The sequence below is a fragment of the Diabrotica virgifera genome, chromosome 4, assembly GCF_917563875.1.
Source record: "Diabrotica virgifera virgifera chromosome 4, PGI_DIABVI_V3a".
Lineage (NCBI taxonomy): Eukaryota > Metazoa > Arthropoda > Insecta > Coleoptera > Chrysomelidae > Diabrotica > Diabrotica virgifera.
In genome coordinates, this window is record NC_065446.1 from 66992072 (window position 1) to 67016114 (window position 24043).

The 24043-nt window shown below is 33.3% G+C and overlaps 1 protein-coding gene across 1 annotated transcript in view; it reads right to left on the reverse strand.

Annotated features, from left to right (window-relative positions):
* LOC114324803 (neuralized-like protein 4) overlaps positions 1–24043 on the reverse strand; it is a 76978-nt gene that overhangs the window by 25892 nt on the left and 27043 nt on the right. Inside the window, exons 7-12 of the mRNA XM_050648231.1 lie at positions 23041–23405; positions 15760–15968; positions 15598–15697; positions 14174–14367; positions 9134–9469; positions 721–1076 (exon numbers count right to left, since the gene is read on the reverse strand). Coding sequence (XP_050504188.1) covers positions 721–1076; positions 9134–9469; positions 14174–14367; positions 15598–15697; positions 15760–15968; positions 23041–23405 — 1560 coding nt within the window. The remainder of the gene's footprint in view (positions 1–720; positions 1077–9133; positions 9470–14173; positions 14368–15597; positions 15698–15759; positions 15969–23040; positions 23406–24043) is intronic.

The following is a 24043-nucleotide window of genomic DNA, read 5'->3' on the forward strand; positions in this document are numbered from 1 at the left end:
TTTGGGGCTTGCCTGAGAGTACCACCTTGGGGAGAATACAATGGGTACCGTCATCAACTAAGTACTATCCATATTAAGAAATGTAATTAGCAATCATAAAGTAGTGATGAATAAATACGTGTCTATCCAGAAGTAACAAGCCCATCCTTAAAGGAATCAGACGAATTTCTTTATACCTATTTGTTTTTGTATTTCTTCTTCTTCTTCTTTTGTATATACATGTCTGTCTGTTCCTTCAATGTGCCTCTAGTAAGGTGTCCTTCCATCGTTTTCGTGGTCTTCCCACTGATCATCGTCCTATTGGGGAACCGTCTCTCACTGTCCTTACTACTCTATTTGTTGTCATTCGGCTTATGTGGTCATTCCATTCTATTCTTCTGTTTCTTACCCAGTTATTAATCTTATCCACCTTGCATCTCCGTCGTATATCTGTACTTCTAGCTCTGTCCCATTGAGTCTTACTGTCGATATTTGGGAGGGTTTTCATCTCCGCTGTTTCGAGCAATATTTTTGTCCTCTCTGTGTCTTTTGTATTTTATGTGTTTAGATATCTCTGCTTAATTTGATCATATGTCCCAAATCTTTGTAAGTGTTTGTTTGTTGTCATCAAGAGATTTGTCATAAGTTTGCGCCGTGGCATCTTAAAGTCAATCCGCATATAGGGGAGAATTTATAGTATTCAACATGCACTTCATGTCATATGATTATGGTGTAACTTACCTTATTTTGATATCGCAATTCAGTCCCGCTGAGATAATAACATTTAGCAGGAATGGTGTTAGAAAAAAGCGCTGGTGTCACTTCTGTTACTCCAACAGATAAAGTACCTGCCATATGTTTCGAGATACTCATCAAAGAAATCTCGAACATTTCGTCTTGGTGAAGAGGTGTAGCACTAAAAACTATGGAACTACTGAAATCTTTAGATCTGGTTGCCAACCGGCCTCTTTCATCTAAAGTGACTCCTTTACTGTGGATTTCTGAGAAACGGTGAAGATCCGATTCGATAGGAGGCTGCACGACGCTGGTAGCTTGAAGAGAAGCTGATGTATCAGACCGATGAGATGTTTCTATTCCTAAAGTAAAACATCGGCATTATAAATAAATAATAAATAAATGATAAGTTAAAACAGAAAAATGAATCAATACAGAAATCAGAGGAGAGTATGTTTATAATCTTCAATACCTCTATTCATATATATCTTTGCTCTTATGCAGTATGTTGCTTTATAAAATGTAAAATTATCACTTTATCTGTTTTATTTAGCCCTTTGTTATAAGACGGTCGCTGTAGTACCAATTATTGACTTAAGGGGATTTTTACTTTCTAAATTGAAACAAAGACAATTTTTAAATATTTTTAAAGAAAAAACTATATTTATGGTTATAATGTTAATTATACATTGTTAAGAATGGTTCAAGGTATAGAAAAAAATTGTTGGCACTTTTAGTTCTTTAGTTCGTGGCACATCTTTCAAAAGATGCATTTTAATTTGGTAGAGACTTTTCTGTCTCCCAAATTGAATTTATGAAATAATAGGGAAGTTGAAAGTTGGAAATAATTCCAACGGGATTCAATTCGTGAGACTTAACTAATAAATAAACATGTAAAAAGTTAATTGTTTTATACTTTTATAGCCTTTAACGCGATGTTTTACGAAGTTCGAAAAACGTCTGTTTTGGAGGAAAATTATTTACACTTGTACTAAAAAGGGGGAGATTTTTAAAAAAATTTATAGGTTTATTTAGTAGTCGTATATGTCAAATAGCAACAAAAAAATTTGGTTTACTGACATTGGTGTCGTAGATTTTGCGAAAAACGTCTGCCAATTTTGAAAAATGTGATTTCAAAAACATCGCGTTTAAGGTGGTATGACACAATGTTAAAATTTATATAGTTTGTAGGTACAGTTACCGTCACTATTTCAAAACCAATCTTCAACTTAGGGGTATGTACGTGAACTGTAGACTTTCTATTTTAATAGTATCTAGTTAAAATTTCTAAAGAAAGCAGTATATTTTTTATAACTGTACTTAAAGGAGTCCATGTCATAACTTACTTAGTAACTTGCTATAAAAATTCGTTTTGCATAATAATTTTTGAACTTGGGTGGAAAATAACTACCAGAAACGATTAACTATGCAAAAAGCTTTATTTTAAACAAAATTTCATTGTCCATACTGCCATAATTTTTAAATTAACTGTACCTAAAGGTAAAAATTTTAGTTAAAAGCTGCAATCTGGGGATTTTGTTGAAATTACAGCAATAAGTTGGCATTTTTATAGTGATAAATTAGTTCCGCTGTCACTTAATAGATGAGAAGATGAGTTCACGTGTCATTTAGTAGATGGCAGCAGTGATGTATTAAATGGAGACAGATGCGCGTTTGCCGGATTTTAAGAAAATCTGCAAACAATTGAAAACGAGTTTTGTAACCACGGAAATACAATGAATCACGCGGTTTTGTTTAGAAAAGTGGCCCCACCCCCTCTCAGTACACATTTTGGACCTTGTTTGACTTTCACTTTCAATCATGATTGTATAACGTCACAGTGTCTTAACAATACAAATATACATTTTTTATGCTTGAAACCGTGACGTTATACGAATGGTTGAAAGTTAAACGAGGCTCAAAATGTCTCAAAGTGTTTACTGGGGGATTATACTAGTTTTGACATAATACATAGATAATATAAGTAAGCTCTAGTATGTTAATTATGTGGGGCGTATCTAAAAACAATTTCAGTTTTATTCACTTTCTGGCAAATTTAATTTTTATAGGGCCGCAAATAATGCATTGTTCGGATACAATTAGCGTCTCTTTTGTAAAGACGATGACGTCGACATTTTTACACACATTACACATGCCAATGGCCATTAGTATTTTTTGTTGAGGCATTATCCTAATAAAAAAATTGTAGACAAAACAATATTGTATAATCATTGATTAATTTATGTCAAATATTTCCGTAAGTGAAAAAAAAAATATTGAAATTTACTGGAGTAATAATTAGACAAACCGATATGCAGACGATACAGTTGTGGTTGCTAGTAGTATCGATTAACTTCAGCATCTTATGGACAGGCTTGTCGTACCCGGGTACCTATAAAGAGCGAGTGAAAAAAGAGAATTTAACCTTCAACATAAATAAAACAAAAATGGACACTGGTGAGCAAAACTCAAAAACCTGCCAGACAATTGAAAATAAAAAACCAATTCAACACGTAGAATTAAATGTATACCTTGGAACAGTCGTCAACTCGAAATAGGATCAAACAACCGAAATACGATGTAGAATTGAAAAGCCAGAGCTACATTTAACATAAGAAATATATTCAATCATTGCGACATATTTGTCCCACTAAAAATACGGCTGCTAAAATGCTATGTATTTCCAGTATTGTTGTATGGAGCAGAGACCTGGACAATAACGGAAACATTATCGAAAAGGCTAGAGGTATTCGAAATGTGGGTGTACCGACGTATCCTCAAAATATTCTGGACGACCCACACCACCAACGAAGAGGTATTGCGCCGAATGGGAAAACAAAAAGAAATATCTCTCACAATTAAAAAACGAAAACGTGAACACCTCGGTCATGTATTATGAGACATGATAAATATCGTATACTGCAGCTGATAATATAGGCTAAAATAGAGAGTAAACGTAGACCCGGAAGAAGAAGACACTCATGGCTTCAAAACTTACGCCAATGGTTTGGACTAACATCGATCGAGTTATCGAGACGCTGTAAACAAAATTAAAATTGCTATAATGATAGCCAACGTCCACAACGGACAAGGCACATGAAGAAGAAGAAGAATTTAAAATGAGATATTCTTCTTCTCACGGTGCTTATTCGTTCCGGATGTTGGCGATCAGCATGGCTATCCTAACTTTGTTTGCTGCTATTCGGAATAGTCTGTTTGTCGATGTAGGTATTGAACCAGTTTCTCAGATATATTCTTCTTCTCCCTGGTCCTCTCTTCCCAATACCTTGCCCCGAAGAATGAGTAGCGGCAATCTCTGTTCATTCCTCATAACATGGCCAAGATATTCTACTTTGCGCTCTTTGATAATAATATGTGTTAATAATCTCGCATTCCTTGCCCATTGCCCATTCTACGTAAGACCTCAACATTAGTCACACGACCCATCCACGAAATTCTTAAAATGCGACTGTAATACCACATCTCGAATGCCTTGAGTTTTCTTAAAGATGCTTCGGAAAGAGTCCAGGCTTCTACTCAGTATAATAATCTAGAAAATACATCGGATCTGATAATAGAAATTTTGTTAACAAGTAATAAATGTGACTTCTGAAACGAGACTTCATCATTATGAACGCTGATCTCGCTTTTCCTATGCGTTGTTTTATTTCACTAGAGTGGTCCCATTGACTGTTTATGTAGGTACCAAGGTATGTGTAGCTGTCCACTCTTTCAATTGGTTGTTGGTTAACCAAAAGCCGTGTATGTAATATATTTCGCTCTTAATGACTACCATTACTTTCTTTTTTTTTCGTATTGAAATTAAGTCCATGTTCACTACTTATATCTTATATGCGCGACATTATTCTTTGCAAATCATCTAGGCTATCTGCAAAAACTACTGCGTCGTCGGGATATCTAATGTTGTTTAGATCTGTCATCTAATCCAGTTTCATCCAAGATGGTTATGATGAGTATGTGAGCTTATCATGTTGTACTCTATCAAATGCCTTTTTGTAGTCGATAAAACAAATATATAGGTACGTCACAGTTGACATATCTGCACCTCTGCATAAGCACTTGGACAGTCAATAGAGCCTCTCGGGTGCCTAAGGGCAAGGCATTGCGGAATCCAATCTTTGTCCATGATACCTGTTCTTCGTATTTTTTATATATTCTGCCGTATATCACTTTTAAAAATGTTTTAAGTAAGTGGCTCATTAGGCTAATTATTATTCTGCCTCGCATATTGAAATGAGAAATGAAATGAAAATGTGAAATTTTCCGAGGAAAAAACTTCTCCTGTTGATAAAACATTAAATATGAAAAAAGTTTGTAGTGACGCTGTTTTTCAATTGACTTACGTATTTTACATTTATTAAAAATACTAATTTTATACTCGATCTTCATTCTGAGAATTAGCATAATTCTTTTTTAGTCATTTACATAGGCACTTACTTGTATTTCAAATAATTGCAAATTTCTTTAGTTTGAAATCAATCTTTTTGAGCAGGTAAAGAATTACGAATTGCCCTCTGTAAATACAATATTAAATAATAAACTATTTCCAAATGAATGAACGTTTATTATCTATTAATGACAATTTACCCTAGGCAGGTAAAGAAAGGATTAAAAACGGTCGTATGTAAATACAAAGTACGATTGAGAGCGAAATTTGCCGATCGTAACTTAGAGTGCGTGGCATCAATGCTGTGTCGTTCAGAGAACTAAATTTAATAATAAAATATATGTACATGCTGCCATCTATTCAAAGAATTGTTAAACGTTAGTTTACAAATTCGCCACCTATTTTGACCATAGCGTGCTAATACCACCTTAAAGTACATATTTTTAACAACTTGTCGAATAATGCCTTTATCTACATATTTTTACTGTAACTTATCGAATAAAATGGTCATATTTATATTTTTTCCTCTCATCAGCAATTCCTGCTGCATATTGGGTGCCCTCACTGTCCAGTAAAAGCTGCAAATGGTCAGTAAAAGCTTTTTTTATAATTCTGTCCTCTTTTGATGTCTCGCTGCTCCTTCGTCGCCATTTATCTAATTTCTATTCCCATAAGGTGCTTGCAATGTATCACTAGATTTAAATTTTTTGCCGAGCAACTGGCTAATTCAGAATTTTTTTCCGCAATAAACTCATTACCTTTAAATTATCTTTTAATATTATGCTTACTTCTATGTGTCTCCTTACTTCGACTGCCTTTTAAATGACCACCAAATCCAGGCATTTTTTCCGATTTTCAAAACAACAATTTTCGATCAATTTCAATAATATAAAACACGTGCTCGCTTTATAAGTTTTAGAACCCAACTGGCAAAGTTGCAGCTGCACAAGTCAGGCTTCGCGCGCATTGTACATAAATGAGTTTTAGCTCAGGTAAGTACTGTTATAAATACAGCTATAATTGTTTGACAGTGTCAAATTTGTATTAAGCCTAGTCTTTATTATGAGATGCAGATTGAATCGACGAAAAAAAAAGGAATTGGTAGGAAGAAATATTCATGGCTCCGAAACCTTCGTCAATGGACTGGCTTATCAGCAGATCAACATTACATGCCGCACAAGATCGAGAACGATATCGGCAAATTGTAACAAAAGCTACCAATACCTAAAATTTGGGCACGGTACACAAAGAAGAAGAAGCAGATTGAATTTTGCAAAAAATTAGGTTTAATTCTTAATAACTAAACATGCACTATGAAGGCGCTAACGGAATTTACTAATAAATCTTCTCTTATATAAACTTACGTGGAGAAATCAGACGTCTGATTTCTCCACTTACCTCGACACCGTAAGGTACAAGAGGACAGCTTAAGTAAGTAAGTAAGTATAAACTTGAGTGCATAGAAATCGGCCCACTTAAAAATTTGGTCATTTTTGATGTCTCATATTTCCTAAACCTCTTGGCCGATTTAAGTGATTTTTTGAACATCTTGTAGCCTGATTATTTAGCAATACTAGTGTAATGATATTGTTGCTGAACAGGTAAATTTTCATTGTATATCGGGTGTACCAATCAAACTGTGTTTTTTTCTCAAAGTTCGCATCACCCTGTGGGATATTCTAGCATTCCGTTTTTTGATTCATTCGTTTATGTTGGATAATATAAAAGTTAAGTACTTTAACAACTCGACATGTTCTTCATCAATACACGGTGTTTCTAAATAAGTGCGACAAACTTTAAGGGGTAATTCTGCATTAAAAATAATGACAGTTGGCTTTATAAATGTATGTCTGCAAATGTTTCGTTTCCGAGATACGGGATGTTGAATTTTTTCTTACAAACTGACGATTTATTTTATTGCTTTAAAACCGGTTGAGATATGTTAATGAAATTTGGTGAGTTTTAAGACGTAGTTATTGCACATTTTTTGACATACACTTAAGAATTTAATATTCACCATTAGCGCGCATAAGTGTAATATGACAGATCATATTACCCGTATGCACGCTAATGGTGAATATAAAATTCTTAATTTTATGTCAAAAAATCCGCAATAACTACGTCTTAAAACCCACCAAATTTCATTGGCATATCTCAACCGGTTTTAAAGCAATAAAATAAATCGTCAGTTTGTAAGAAAAAATTCAACATCCCATATCTCGGAAACGAAGCATTCTCGGACATACCAGTAAAAAGCAGACGGTCATTATTTTTTCATGCAGAATTACCCCTTAAAGTTTGTTGCACTCATTTAGAAATTCCGTGTATTGATAAAGAACATGTCTAGTTGTTAAAATACCTAACTTTGTTATTATCCAACATAAACGAATTAATCAAAAAACAGAATGTTAAGAAAACCTGGGGCTATAGTTAGGTTTTAATTTCAGTATTTTATAAATGCTTGAATATTCCACAGGGCGATGCGAACTCTGAGAAAAAAAAACACAGTTTGATTGGTACACCCGGTATACAATGAAAATTTACCTGTTTAGCAACAATATTATTACACTGGTATTGTTAAAGAATCAGGCTATAACATGTTCAAAAAATCACTTAAATTGGTCAACAGGTTAAGGAAAAATGAGACATCAAAAATGACCAAATTTTTAAGTGGGCCGATTTCTATGCACGTAAGTGTAAGTATAAACATAATTTTTATACCTATATATGACAAACAATTATTGTTTGTACACAGAAATAGTTAATTTAAAATTACGTTTCTTCCGAGAAGACTGACGTTTCAGCGAAACATTCAGTCAAGTTAACGATAGTATGCCGAACTTAAAAACAGTGTAGTGTTTTATAGTTCTTCCACTCTACCTTTGCAAATCGTCATCATTCGTATTATAGGAAATAAACCAAAATATGTGCGCCAAACGTACGTCCGTTATAAGAATTAGAAAATTACTAATATTACAATGGACGTTTTTCTACTTCTCTTTTATATCATTTATTGGCATATAGGTTGTCCAATAACATCTACTGTAAATAAATATTTAAAGCGTAGTAATCAAAAATTAAAGTCTTTTAATTGAAAATAAGCAAATATAGAGTGCACATAAATATATCGTCAGATCATGTTCCTGTTGTTGGTAAATTTAGGTTTAGATTTCAGCAGGTTACAAAAAAGAATATGTACCTAGTAACAAAAAACGCGATATGAGAAGACTAAAATGTAAGGAAACAAAAGATACAGTTTCTTTCAGAGAAGCTAAATAACATGGAGCAAACATATCAAGAAAACAAAAACCCTTCAAAAATATTTAATATTACCCCGTTTACGTGGTTTTAGCACTTTTTAACTAACTAAATGTCAATTTATAGGTTAAAAACATGTATATTATTTTTTATTAGTTAATAAATAAATTCTTAACCTAATAGAGCTTTTCATCGACTGTCATTTGTTTCAAGCTTCTGTCATATGTTGTATAATCTGTATATATGAATATTATACACAGATTATATAACATAAGACAGAAGCTCGAAACAAACGAGAGTCGATGAAAAGCCCTATAAATCAAACACTGTCAAAACAAAATTTACAATAGGGCTTTTCATCGATTTTCATTTGTTTCGAGCTTCTGTCATGTGTCACATAATATTAAAATATCTAGGTCATACGTCTTTGGTTTGTATCATTGATATGTACCAATAACGTATGACGTAGATATATTAATATTATGTGACACATGACAGAAGCTCAAAAAAATGACTGTGAATGAAAAGCCCTATTGTAAATTGTCAGTAGATAAATCAATCACCGTCTATCGTTCTATGGCTGTATTTGTTCAATGCATGGGGTTGTGTATGAACAGGCGGCTTAAATCAATCGTTTCAATTTCTGTGAGCAAGAAAGAGACGTATTATAAAAAATAATTCGTGAATAATGTCATACTTGTGCAAAGATACAGAGAAAGAACGATATGCTATTAATTCAATAAAAAGTATTACCTGCTGTTGTAAGCGCACCAGTAGGAGTAGCACAAGGAATGCTGACTTGAGCACATTGTCCGTACAAATCCACAACGGCATAAATATTAGTGTGAGGTACAACACAAGCAATCCCTTGTGCAACGCCATTTTTGTAAAATTCCAGAGATTTATCGGAGGACCTCATGACTCCAAGTTTGATTCCTGATGTTAATACATCGAGATCGCATGAATAGTTGTTCTTTATCGTTTTTCCGTTTATCATTATAGACGATCCACTGAGCATCCAAGTGTCTCGATATAAGTCAGTTGCTGTACTTGGCAGATCTATTTCATCAGGCCGAACAGATGTAACTCCTAATAAATGAAATCAATTGATTAATTAGTATTACTATACTAACAACTAAACGCATGTGGGTAATATTATGCGGAAGGTCTCATAACACCTGAACAACCAAAAAGAAAAAAATTAAAAATCTAGATTTTAGTTTAACACACATTTAATATAATCATAAACCACGTTACAAGAGATACGAACTTAAAGAAATTAGAACTGAGGGGAATACCGTTTTAAGGTTCCTCCTTACCACCACGATTGGGTGGTGGTAAGCCTATATGGTTAGTATAGGGGCAGATCAACAACAGATGCAATTTTCATTATAAGGCAGTTGATGGAAAAATACAGGAGTAAAGAAACAAACGCTCATATGGTATTCATTGATCTTGAGAAAGCATATGATAGAGTTCTTCGGGAGATTCTGTGGTGGGAACTCAATAAGGAAGGAGTTCCTGGTGAATATGTAAAGATTGTGAGGGATATGTATGAGGGAGTAACGACTAGTGTTAGGACAGGTGTGGGAGAGACTGATAAATTTCATGTGAAAGTAGGATTGCACCAAGGCTCGGTGCTTAGTCCGTATTTATTCTGCTTAGTTTGGACCAGATAACAGCGAAACTACATGGGTAACATTCCATGGTGCTTAATGTATGCTGATGATGTCGTGTTAGTAGGAAATAAAAGAGACTTGGAACAAAAACTGGAACAGTGGAGACAAGCTCTGGAGGAAAAAGGTTTAAAACTTAGTAGGACAAAGACAGAGTATTTGCAATGTTCATTTAAAGATGAAGTTACTACAAATAAAATGGTATCTTTGGATGGTGAACTGATTGTAAAAAACAATAGTTTTAAGTACCTGGGATCGGTATTACAGAGTAATGGAGAAATAGATGGAGATGCATGCAGTAGAATTAGGGCTGGATGGATGAAGTGGAAGGAAGCGAGTGGTGTGCTGTGTGACAGGAAAATTCCAATGAAGTTGAAGGGAAAATTCTATAAAACAGCCATAAGACCGGCTATGATGTACGGCTGTACGGAACTGAATGTTGGGCAGTGAAAAAGAAAGAGGAACAACGAATGCATGTGGCGGAAATGAGAATGCTTAGATGGATGAGTGGAGTGACAAAAAAGGATAAAATTAAAAATGAGTATATTAGGGGTAGTCTAGGTGTGGCACCAATTGATGCCAAAATGAGAGAGCATAGGTTGAGATGGTTTGGTCATGTTCAACGTCGAGACGCTAATCACCCAATACGAAGAATTGCTGAAGTGCAGATTCCTGGATGGATTAGGAGAGGAAGACCAAAGAAGACGTGGGGGGAGACGATTAGGCAGGACATGTTGGTAAAGGAGATTAATATTGATATGACCCAAGATAGAATTGTATGGAGAAATGCAATTAGGGAAGCCGGCCCCGCATAGGGATAAGGCAAAGAGAATGATGATGATGGTTAATATAGGGGGAATGTGCAACCTTGGGAGTACCTATATTTCAGTATGTGTTTGGTTTTCTATGGTGTTTTTGCTTTGTTTTCTAGTTTTCCAAGAAATTTTGCTTTGCTGCACCAGATATTACCAAGGCCCATGACAACCCTGAATTAGTACAGCTAGATCTAACGATAACGAAAGATTGCCATGGTGATCGACAACATTGGTCACGGATAGGCGCATCAAGATGCAGAAAGTTTAACGACATTAACATTTACATCCATGGTGCCCAGAAATATACCATCAACCATCCAACTTCACTTTCCTTATTTAGTTTATTCAATTTGGCATTAGATATTCTAGTTAAAGTCGACATTTTGTTAATTATAAGTTCTTCTTGTTTAAGTTACTCTTTGACGACAAGTCTCTCTCTCTTCAATCCTGACCCCCCGAAGGGAGTGTAGTGGTCGACGTGTTGTCGTGTATTGTGCGTCTCCAAAGATCTCTGTCTCTAGTCATTTCTTTTAACTCATGCATAGGTCTTTTACATATTCCCGTAATTTGATCGATCCATCTTGTTGGGGATCTTCCTCGCGATCTTAGGTCTTTCACCTATCATTTTATAATACATATTTCCATGTTTTCTGTGTTTGATAGATATGGACTTTACTAGAGAGTAGTTTGCTAACTTTTAGCTCTCTTAAAATTGAATTACTTGTCCTACGATTAAAGGAATTCGGTCCAAGGAATTCGTAGCATTCGTCTCCAACAGAACATTTCAGTGGCGTCTACCTTTCTTCTTTCCGATTGTCTCAGGGTACACGATTCACATCCGTAGGTCAGTATTGGGAATATTAAGCACTTGATCAATTGACATAATGATCAACAACGACAAGTAAGTAACGAAATAATTGATGGATTCGACCGTTACTTGATGGAAGTTCATTTTATCTAACAATAAAACACTGAAAACGTTTGTTTTCTATACTTCCACAAAATTTATTACAACTATGTGACTACAGCTGTTTCGGCAGAGTGCCTTTCTCAAGTGATTTAGATTACTATGGGTTTGCCTTTTTAAAGTCTTTAACTGAAGAGGTTGAGGAGTGGGGAGCTGTTTGTCTCGAGTTGGTCATTCAGAATTATATCTGTATTTTTCAATTTATTAATTTCCATAGATTCTAATAAAGATAGCTTAAGGCCTTTATTTTGAATATGAAGAATTTGAAACTGTTCATTAAAAGAATGATTATGATCTAGAAGGTGAAGTGCGTATGTAGAAGTGTCCGTTTTCTATTGTTGAAAGCTCTTTTGTGTTCTGCTATCCGTTTGTCAAAGGTTCTGCCAGTTTGACCGATGTAAGTTTTCGGACAGTCACCACAAGTTAGTTTGTAAACACCACTCTGTAGTTGTTTTCTCTTTGGGCTCTTATTGTTCTTAATATATTTGCTTAAGTTGTTGTTATTTCTGAAAGCTGGTGTTATTCCTTTCTTTTTTATGTATCTGGCTATTTTTGTTGTTATCTTGCCAGTATATGTGATAGAGCAGAAGGTAGTGGGTTCTTTCTGTGGTGGTGGATAGACTAATTTCAGGGCTTTCTTATGGAGTTTTTGGTTTAAAATTTTGTTAGTTGTTTGTTCATTATAGCCATTGTTTACTGCTATTTGTTTAATGATGTTCAGTTCTATCTCGAAGTTATTTTTTGACATGGGAATTTCTGTCAGTCAATAGCAGTCTGGTAGGCTGCTAATTTGTGTTGTGTAGGATGGGATGATGAATTGTGTATAGTTGTGTCAGTATGGGTAGGTTTATGATATACGGAGAACTCATGTTTGTTGTGTAGTCTGGTAATTGTTACATCTAGAAAGTTTATGGACTTATTCTGTTCGGTTTCTATTGTAAAATCAATATTACTATGAAGTGAATTAATGTAAGATAGAAACCGGTCAAGTTGCCTGTTAGTTCCTGTAAAGCATACTAGTATATCATCCACGTATCTCCACCAATATTAGAACTGTTTAAATACGGGATGTTTAGAAATTGTTGTTTCAAGCTGGTTCAATAATCTAATATACACAAACAACAGTGCAGGACTTATTATGGGGAATCCTCTAAGCCCATTGCTATCAGATATATTTATGAACCAGCTTGAAACAACAATTTCTAAACATCCCGTATTTAAACAGTTCTTATATTGGTGGAGATATGTGGATGATATACTAGTATGCTTTACAGGAACTAACAGGCAACTTGACCAATTTCTATCATACATTAATTCACTTCATAGTAATATTGACTTTACAATAGAAACCGAACAGAATAAGTCCACAAACTTTCTAGATGTAACAATTACCAGACTACACAACAAACATGAGTTCTCCGTATATCATAAACCTACCCATACTGACACAACTATACACAATTCATCATCCCATCCTACACAACACAAATTAGCAGCCTACCATAGCATGATACATTGACTGACAGAAATTCCCATGTCAAAAAATAACTTCGAGATAGAACTGAACATCATTAAACAAATAGCAGTAAACAATGGCTATAATGAACAAACAATTAACAAAATTTTAAACCAAAAACTCCATAAGAAAGCCCTGAAATTAGTCTATCCACCACCACAGAAAGAACCCACTACCTTCTGCTCTATCACATATACTGGCAAGATAACAACAAAAATAACCAGATACATAAAAAAGAAAGGAATAACACCAGCTTTCAGAACTAACAACAACTTAAGCAAATATATTAAGAACAATAAGAGCCGAAAGAGAAAACAACTACAGAGTGGTATTTACAAACTAACTTACCGACAACGGTAAACTAACCGACAAACGGATAGCAGAACACAAAAGGGCTTTCAACAATAGAAAAACAGACACTTCTACATACGCACTTCACCTTCTAGATCATAATCATTCTTTTAATGAACAGTTTCAAATTCTGCATATTCAAAATAAAGCCCTTAAGCTATCTTTATTAGAATCTATTGAAATTAATAAATTGAAAAATACAGATATAATTCTGAATGACCAACTCGAGACAAACAGCTCCCCACTCCTCAACCTCTTCAGTTAAAGACTTTAAAAAGGCAAACCCATAGTAATCTAAATCACTTGAGAAAGGCACTCTGCCGAAACAGCTGTAGTCACACAGTTGTAATAAATTTTGTGGAAGTATAGAAAACAAACGTTTTCAGTGTTTTATTGTTAGATAACGAAATAATTGTTAACACAAAAGTAGTAACGTAATATTAGTTATTCAGTTTTATCATATTTTACCTAGTTCTATGCTTCCTGACCATCTGTCTACTATACTATCCAAACATATTTCAAATAATTCTCCATCTCTTAGAGGTCGACTAGAAAATACTATTGCGTCATTAAATTCAGCCAAAGGTCTGGGTCTAAGAGCTGTTAAACCATTATTTACTATCCTGGCGTTCTTTCCATGGACATGATGAAACCTTAAATCGCTAAAAAGATTTGATTAATTGAAAAAAATCAGTAGGTTATCAGTCAATGAGAAATAAAAGATTTTTAATATACTATTGCAATCTGTTAACAGAAAACGATTCGTGCAGTATTTCTGCACTTCTTCAGTTCTAATGATTGTGAAGTAACATACAGATGTAAAGCGATGTCAAATACAACGGTATTCCTTGTTACAAGAGTTATTAGTTAAAAAATACATTAAAAATTATAACGAAATTACAAAAAATGTCACAATATTCTAAGTAGGTATAATGTTATAAGGTTACAATTATATAAAACGTGGGGTTATAGACAACTTTGAAATCTTAAACAGGAACCTCTATTGTTTTATTGAAGACTTGGATTCCTTATACAAAAATAAGAAACTTTTGTTCGCGACATTTTTAGATGTTGACAGATGGCGCTATAATCGGAAAAAACGTGTTTAATATAAAACCAAAAAACACATGTTTAATATTTTTCAAAAATCTATCGAATGAAACTAAACACGACCCCCACCTCCACACCTGGGAGTGGGGAATCGTGTTTTAAACTTTGAAATTTTAAATAGAAACCCATATTCTTTATGGTAGATTCGGATTCTGCAAAATATTCGTAAAAAACTGTATTGTAAGAAACCGGTAGAGGTGCTTGCTGCACTCTCTGATTGAACTGGAATAATGATGCGGCTGTAGTTTCGTGTTGAAACGAAATTGAAAATGGGTATCCATTTTTGAAAAACTGTATTGACTACGATAACAATTAGTTTGCTGACTTGTGATATGTACTTGTTTTTCTGAAATTACAGAGCTACACTCGAGTCCGCGAGTCTTTACCCGTGCGTCATCATTTAAAGCATACGAAATAAGTCGGAAATCTATTCCACGCAACGGCAAGTGACAGAAAGTGGCTATTACTACGATCACGTATATAAAATTTGACGTTATTAAATAGAATTTAAAATTTTGGTGCAGAATTACAGCTACATTTGAAGTAGCTTAATAAATTCTTTTAATATCATTAGTGATATTACAATTTAATATTTGTTATAATATAAATATTTGAAAATAAAATATTTTCTTTTTGTTATTTATTTCACTTGCCCCACCCATATGGGGTGGGGTTGGGAGTCGTGTTTGCTATCATTTGATGTTTTTTGGTTTTTCATTTCGCACTGTATTTCACGATGTTTGATACAAGCAATCATATAAATTCTTATTCATGCTACTTACCTGTATAATGTAGTGTTTGAAAGACTAGAATTTACTGTATCTGGCGATGCATAGTCGTAGGCATCAATGATAGTTGCTTCTACAGCTTGCCCATATAAGTCTAAAAAAAAACCGAAATGTGCAAAGTAATACATTGGCATGCAAATCATAATTGCGACGTACCTATAACTCCATAAATTTTTTCTGGGACATTTGATGCAGCACATCCTTGATCTACTCCATTGACGAAAAAATGTAACAAGCCGTTCTCCTTTCTCAAAACGCCTACGCGATCTCCAACCTGCAGTCGATCCAAATTAACTCCATACTGTTCTAATACTATTGTTCCGTTGTGCATTATGCCACTACCAGTCATCATCCAGGTTCCAGATCTGATAAAATACAAAACTTGTACAATACTTCACAAAAATAATCTGTTATATTGTAACGTGTCAAAATGACGATTGTTATATTTTGTGTAATCTTCGTTTATCTTATTAAACTTTTTTAACTCATAAAAAACATTTTCGTTGTAGACCAGGGCAGATCTGTTTTGAGGTGGATGTGAGAGGTGGCATTCGGATTTTTGCAGATAAAGTTAGGTGACAACTTCAATAATTATAATTGACTTCTGCTCGTTCTCAAATATGTCCGGAACGTTAATAAAAAAATTTAAATATTTAAAAGTCTCGAAAAATATCGATTTTTTTCTACTTTCATTGCTTATAACTTTAAGACGATTCATTTTGGAACAAAGTCGTAGGGAAAGAAAATAAAGATAATTGAATTTTGCATAATATTCTACTGGTTTAAAATGTCTTAAATTATCACCCTTTCTGCAAAATAGCAATAAATAGAAAATAAGGGGGCAAAAAGACTGTTTTTAAAAAATTTGAACTTTTTTAAAAAAATTTAGATTGCAAAATTATTCTGCAAAATCTATCAGGTCGATTTTAATGAAATTTTTTGAATGAATTTAAGTATGTTCATTGATTAATAACTACTTATAGGAATATTTATAATCAATGGTATGTTGTAAGAATTTTCTAAGCGAATTACGAAAGTTCTAAGTGCAACCAAAGTGGTTGAAAAACATTGAATAAAAACAGGCTTATTTTGCCCCCTTATTTTGTATTTATTGCTATTTTGCAGAAAGGGTAATAATTTAAGACATTTTTAACAGTCGTTTATCATACCAAATTCAATTATCTTTATTTTCTTTCCCTACGACTTTGCTCCAAAATGAATCGTTTTAAAGTTATAAGCAAAGAAAGTAGAAAAAAATCGATGTTTTTCGAAATTTTTAAATATTTTAATTTTTTTTATTAATATTCCGGGCACATTTGAGACGGAGCCCACGCCAATTATTATTGTTGAAGTTGTCACCTAACTTTATGTGCAAAAATCCGAATGCCACCTCGCACATCCAAAAATAGACGTTTTTTCACAGATCCGGCCTGGTCTATTGACCATGCCAATAAAATTTCTAGTTATCTTGTCCAAGAGTAAAGTACCTTTACAGTTCACAATATTTCAATTAGAAGAATGTAATTGCATATTCAAACATAGCTTTTAATTCCGAACAACTTTTTATAAAACATTTTTCGATATTGTTTAATATAAGGATACTTTACTCTTGAGCGAAATTAATCTTTTTTGACATACCTCGTATAAAATTCACAAAATTTGAATCTGATGGTTGCATCTTATATTTTATACTATTAAGAGCATTTTATGAAGAATAACTTTTTTTCGTAAAATTGATAACAAACAAGTTTCCAATTGCATTTGATTATTTTTCCAAAATTCCAATTCATTTTATTATTTTTGCTGGTGGCTATTCTCGGCCACCAGTTGCCCGTGCTCACAATTTGGTGGGCCCACTAGTTGCGCCACCAGTTACCTAGACTAATAGAGCCCTAAATGTTCAGTTTATTATTGTATTGTGAATCCTCTGTTCGAAACAACCATTAGTTAGGTAAATTTACCGTATTCGTTTGAAGCATTATTGTTCTTTGTGTGGTCGTTTACCTAAACGACCACACAAAGAACAATATATACAAAGAAGTGCCGAAAAATATCCCTTTATGGATTACCCTAACATTTCCGTCTATTTTGGACCATACACCAAAATAACGGTATCACTTTTGAATATTCTTTCTATAAAAAGGAATATTTTTTCGATCTAAATTCATTATCCGCTAATACGCTGAGCCAGTATGTAGTGCAGTTCCATATTGTGTGTCGGGAGACCCTTGTCAGAGGGTAAAGTATTTATTGATACCTTTCGTATTTCTTTATATTGTTATCTTCTGTTATTTCGTCTATTTGAATTTTTTTTTCGCATTTAATTAGGGTCCAATGTGGGTATTTGAAAAGTTGCCACCCCCTATAATTTGGTCCCTATAGAAAATCTAAAAATTACAAAAACACGTCAAATTTATTTATGAGGGGGACATTTTGTACACCAGTTTTTAACTAAATTACATTAACCCTCTAGCGGGGGCGGACACAACCCCCAAAATCTTTAATGGAAAGGGGGGTTGAGTGATACCTCATTTTAAAGATCGTTCGATTACCTTTTCAAAAATACCACATACGTTATATTTCCATTCAGTACTTTTGGAAAAATCAAGTGAAACCGTACAGATATTAAGTATCGAGTTCAGAACTCCAAAACTTTTTTTGGAATATTGAGCCCCAAATTGAACTTTTTTTTGAGTGTTGGAGTATTTAGAGAATTTTTTGAAGTATTTTTGGAAAAATCAAGTAAAACCGTAAAGATATTAAGTATCGAGTTCAGAACTCCAAAATTTTTTAGAGTATTGAGTTCAAGATTTTTCCAAAAGTACTAAACAGAAATATCAGGTATGCGGTATTTTTGGAAAGGTAATTCAATGACCTCTAAAATGAGGTATCACTCAACCCCCCTTTCCATTAAAAATTTTGGGGGTAGTGTCCGCCTCCGCTAGAGGGTTGATGTAATTTAGTTGGAAACTGGTCTACAAAATGTCCCCCTCACAAATAAATTTGACGTGTTTTTGCATATTTTTAGATTTTATATAGGGACCAAATTATAGGGGGTGGCAACTTTTCAAATTGACACACTGTATATACCAATGCTCGAGTATAATCCAAGATCCAAGTTTAGTCCCAGTTAGTCCCCGGTAAGCCCTGATTGGGAATCCATCTTTATCCCGTTATGAGTCCCAGGTTATTCCACTGGGAATCAATTTTTTGGAAGTTCCATAAAATAACATTTTAGCAAATTTAACAAAAAAATTAAAAACTTTTTCATTAATAAAGTAAAACCCAAATTTTGTTCTTCTGCTTTTTGTACACAATTATGATACGGGAAGCCGCTCGTTGAAAAGCAACTGCTCCTTCGTAATTTTTTTAAAATTAAACTTAGTATTTTTAACATATACCTGTAACATTATATATTGTTGATATTCTGTTGATATACTGATATATATGATATTTTAGTGATACACTTGACCTCGTCTTTTCAATTCAGGATTTGAACCCGGTTGTTATGTCCTAGGATATTGGAAATATCTGCACAGAAAAACAGAAAATAGCTGGGAAAACAGTTAGAAATAATGGAAGAAAACTTGGAAACAAAACATTGTTACTTTTGGAGGATATAGCAGATGAACTAAATAGATGGACAAAATATTTCAAAGACTTAAACAATATTGGAAAAAACAATAATCTGGGACTAACACAACGAATTTAGGAAATATTTTAATTGTTAAAAAACAGATGTAAGTACATTTTTTTTTAAATTTCCTGGGCAACTACGAGGATGACTAACATTTGGCGGTAAGACAGCATTGCGATATTGTTCACTCGTAGAACTAAGCAAGGAATATTCGCACGATTCGATTGGTTAGGAACTAGGTGTATTTAAGCAAAATATCTGTACATAAATATGCTTAAATTACAATAAAATAACACTTTAATTCCATAATATTTGCATATATGGCTAATACAATCCTGGCAATTGTCAGAGTCTCGAATCGCATGCAATAATTCTCTACATTCTAACAACAATACGTTAACTGAATAGGCCTGGATCCCGCGTACCAAAAAAAAAGTTGATTAATAGCAAGTTGCAAATTTGTTAATAGCTTAACGGTGTCTAATCGGACAAACTTTGATGTACGGGAACATTGAAACAGGGGAAGTTTTAATTGTGGAACAGTTTAAAAATTTGGAACGTCAGATTACGAAAACCTCCCATCTATTTTGTCGGACAGAACATCCAATTGATTTGTTACCCTTTCATTAAACTCTCGTGTAAAAATCAGACTGCTATTACTAACCAACATGATTCCTGTCATTCGACATGTTCTTCGTGTTCCACTCATTAAAATGACCAGTTGGTGATAAACACCAGTCTGATTTTTGCATGAAAGTTTAATGAAATGGTAACAAATCAATTGGATGTTCTGTCCGACAAAATACATGGAATGTTTTCGTAGTCTGACGTTCCAAATTTTTAACCCGTTCCACAATTAAAACTTCCCCTGTTTCAGTGTTCCCATACATCAAAGTTTGTCCGACTAGACTCCGTTAAGCTCTTAACAAATTTTCAGCTTGCTATTAATCAATTTTTTTTTGGTACGCGGGATCCAGGTCTAGAAAGAATCCTCTGAAAAGTACTTAGGGGAGTGCATATAGATTTTCACTTCGGAAAAAATCAAACAAGATAGAACTTTTTGTAATTTCATTAAGAAATGTTTAATAAACAACATATCAAAAAGTTACACTCGAGAAGTGGGTGCTTCATTTTTTATTAAACAAATGAACTGCGAAAATACATGTCTTTTTTTAAATAACTCAGAAAATATAAATTTTTGAAAAAAACTGACTTAGCCAATGAAAAATTCAGAAAAGATTTTTTTAAAATTAAATCTGTAGCTTCTATAATTTTTTATTTATAACGCTAAAGTCACCCTTCTCACAAACATTGGAGCACTGTAAACGAGCCTACGGCGAAGTGCACGGTTGAGTTTTTTTAATGTAATTCTTGAACTAATCGATCAAATGAAATTTTACACATTGAACATGAAAGAAGAATAATTAAGCTTTGTTAGAGTTACAATAAAAATAAACAAAATGTATGAGCATAAGTATGGTGTGGGCTGAAAGTGAGACTTACATGAATTTTGTTTAAAAATGGTTTAGAAAATTACCAGCTAAAAAAATGTTTATACAAAGTGATCAAAACTTTTTTCTGTAAAACTTATCTAAAATACATTTAATAATAAGCTTACACAATAATAAATGTTCAACAAAAAAAATTTTTTTAGCTCTTATACAGTATGTCTGCGTAACTTGGAACCTATTGATAACTTTTTTATTATCAGTCTTACGAAAAAAAGGTATTCTTTATAAAGTACTCTGCATCGTATGTAATCTAAGATGCAACCATCAAATATAAAATTTTATTAATTTTATACGGGGTATGTAAAAAAAATGAATTTCACTCAAGAGTAAAGTACCTTTATATTTCACAATATCGAAAATTGTTATAAAGAAAAGTTGTTTGGAATTAAAAAATATGTTTTAGTGTTCAACTACATCCTTCTAATTAAAATATTGTGAATAATAAAAGTACTTAACTCTTAAGAAAAATTCATATTTTTTACATCGTATAAAACTGGAAAAGTTTGATATCTGATGGTTGTATCATAGATTTTAGACCAGGTAGAGCATTTTATGAAGAATAACTTTTTTTCGTAAAATTGATAATAAAATAGTTACAATAATTGTAATAAAATCATGATGGGTATCCGTAATTTGAGAAACAATTGATTTTTTTTTTCGATTAGAATAATGTTATTGTATATTAAAACATAGTTTTTAATTTCAAACAACTTTTCATAATAGCATTTTTTGATATTCTGAAATAAAAAGGTACTTTACGCTTTAAAGAAATTCATATTTTTAACATAACTCGTATAAAATTGATAAAATTTTATATCTGGTGGTTGAGTTTTAGATTTTTGACTATCCAGAGTATTTTATGAAGAATAACTTTTTTTCGTAAAATTGACAATAAAAAAGTTTTCCATGTGGTTCCTAGGTACGCAAACATACCGTATAAGAGCTTCTGTATAAGAATTTTCAAATTGTAATGCCATATTCGGATTCAGCATAACCAAAAACAAAATAGAAACATATTTGATCAAAGTAAAATGATGAATTCAACGATATTTTTAAATTATTTATACAAAACAATTGTTATTGTTTAAACAATTAATAAATAATTAGCGGCCAAATCTGCGAGTAGAACTTTTTACTTTAACAGTATATTAACTAACAAAAAATGTTTTAGAAAAATATAAGCTTGTTTGAATTATTCCGAAACAATGCATATTTTCGTTCTAATTGCACTCCCTTAACTATATTTAAAACAATTCGAAGTTTTATTTCCGGAGAAATAAAACCTCTAATCAGAACAAGTTTTTGGTTACGCCTATTCGTGGTTTCTACTATTTGCAATCAAACGAACGATGAATGAAAGAAGACTCGGCGAAGTCTACGATTTGCACTTTGCACGACCTGTCTGTTAATCACAATAAAAATTCCAACGAATTCTGAAACGTACGTAAGGGGTTTATGGTCCTCTCTGAACGAATTGAAATATAAGATGTCTCTCCTTTTCATTTTATATTAGTTTACTCCTATCTGAGCACAGGGATCAAGAATTCGTCGGAATTTTTTCCTTGGTGAATAGACAGGTCGTGAAGTGCAAATTGTGGACTTCCCCGAGTTTTCTTTCATTCATCGCTCGTTTGATTTGCAAATAATAGAAACCACGAATACAGACATATTCCCCTCTGATGATCCCTAATGAGGGTGAAACGTACATAAGGGGTTTATGGTCCTCTCTGAACGAAATAAAATATAAGATGTCTCTCATTTTCAAGCATATCAAAAAATTTATATTTTTCTTTACATCAAGAACTTCCTCCGCCACCTGAATACATATTTAAGTATAACCTGCCAAAGCAAGATATTTCTACTATCGTCAGATTAAAAACTCGACACGGAAAATATGAGGCACATCTGCACAAATTAGGAATAGTTAATTCATCAGTCTGTTTTTGTGATAATGTTTCGATTAGAGATTTGAACCATATTTTCTTTGAATGCAAAATTAACGAGAGATATATAAATCAATTATATTACAATTTACGACAAACACAAGTTCATTTTCCAATTAGTATAGAATATCTAATAAGTTGTCATAAAATGGAAATATTTAAATTACTCATAAACTACTCGAAAGACACAAATATAGTCATTTAAGTGAAATAGGTATAAATATAGCAAAACTAATAAATTGAGGTAAAAATAAAATAAAAATCTGTGGCTAACGGACCCGCATCCAAGCCATTTTTTCTCTCACACACACACTCTCATTTTCATTTTATACTATATTTAACTTACCTAACATTAGTCATAGTGAACGGAAAATCCAAATCAACTGCGCTATGTGTCGTTACACCGATCTCTATAGACCCTGCCCATTTAGTAACGACTCTATCCAACCGTACTTCAAACAATTCGCCTGTTTTAAGAGGTCGAGCTGTCAGGACTACTCCGTTATTAAAATCGTCAGCAGCATTTGGCCGATGAGCAGTTCTGTTATTATTGATAACTTCTGCATGGGTACCACAGTTTGGATGAAACGTAAGTCTGTCGTAGAAATCTTGGAGGGAACTGGGTTCGGGAAGGTGAATTTGCTGATCTCGCGTATTTTTACGAGTGATCAGATTTTGCTCTTCACGTTCATCTCGTTCCACTATAGATACCTAAAAAGGAAGGTGTATATTTAATAATGTCTCGATTTCAAATTAACTTATAAATCGGTATAGGGCGACTACAAGTCAACTACTACTTTTGTACACCAAAAAAGGTAAATGTGAAACAATATTGGTGGGAAGGTTTTTATTTGGATCTCTCCCCACCGTTTGGGAAGGGGGCTAATTATTTCATTTCCCTAATTGGACATCGGGTAATTTTTTAGGACCAAGCACGACGATCGAGTGCGTACTTTCCTTCGATAATAATGTTATGCTAGCCCCCTAATAGGGAACTTGCACATTTTTTTATTACATAATAATGTTCAGTTTTGTTTAAAAATGAGATTTTCAAAATTTCACGCTTCAAAAACTCGTAATAACTTAGAAATACAAATTTAAAGTCTTCTGCGGTATAAAATAATTCAAACGACCCGTGACGTCACATAGTTTTATTAGATAGTTATGATTATGGTTATATTTATGTATATTCTTCTTCCCCTTCTTTAGTTTATTGGCCTCCACCTACTTGGGTATTTGGCCAGCCCATCGTCGCGGAATAAGGGAAAAATATTTATATTCTAATGACATTTATCGTATGTCATTGTAATAATATATACCAGTTTGTTGAGATTGGAGTTTGATACAGT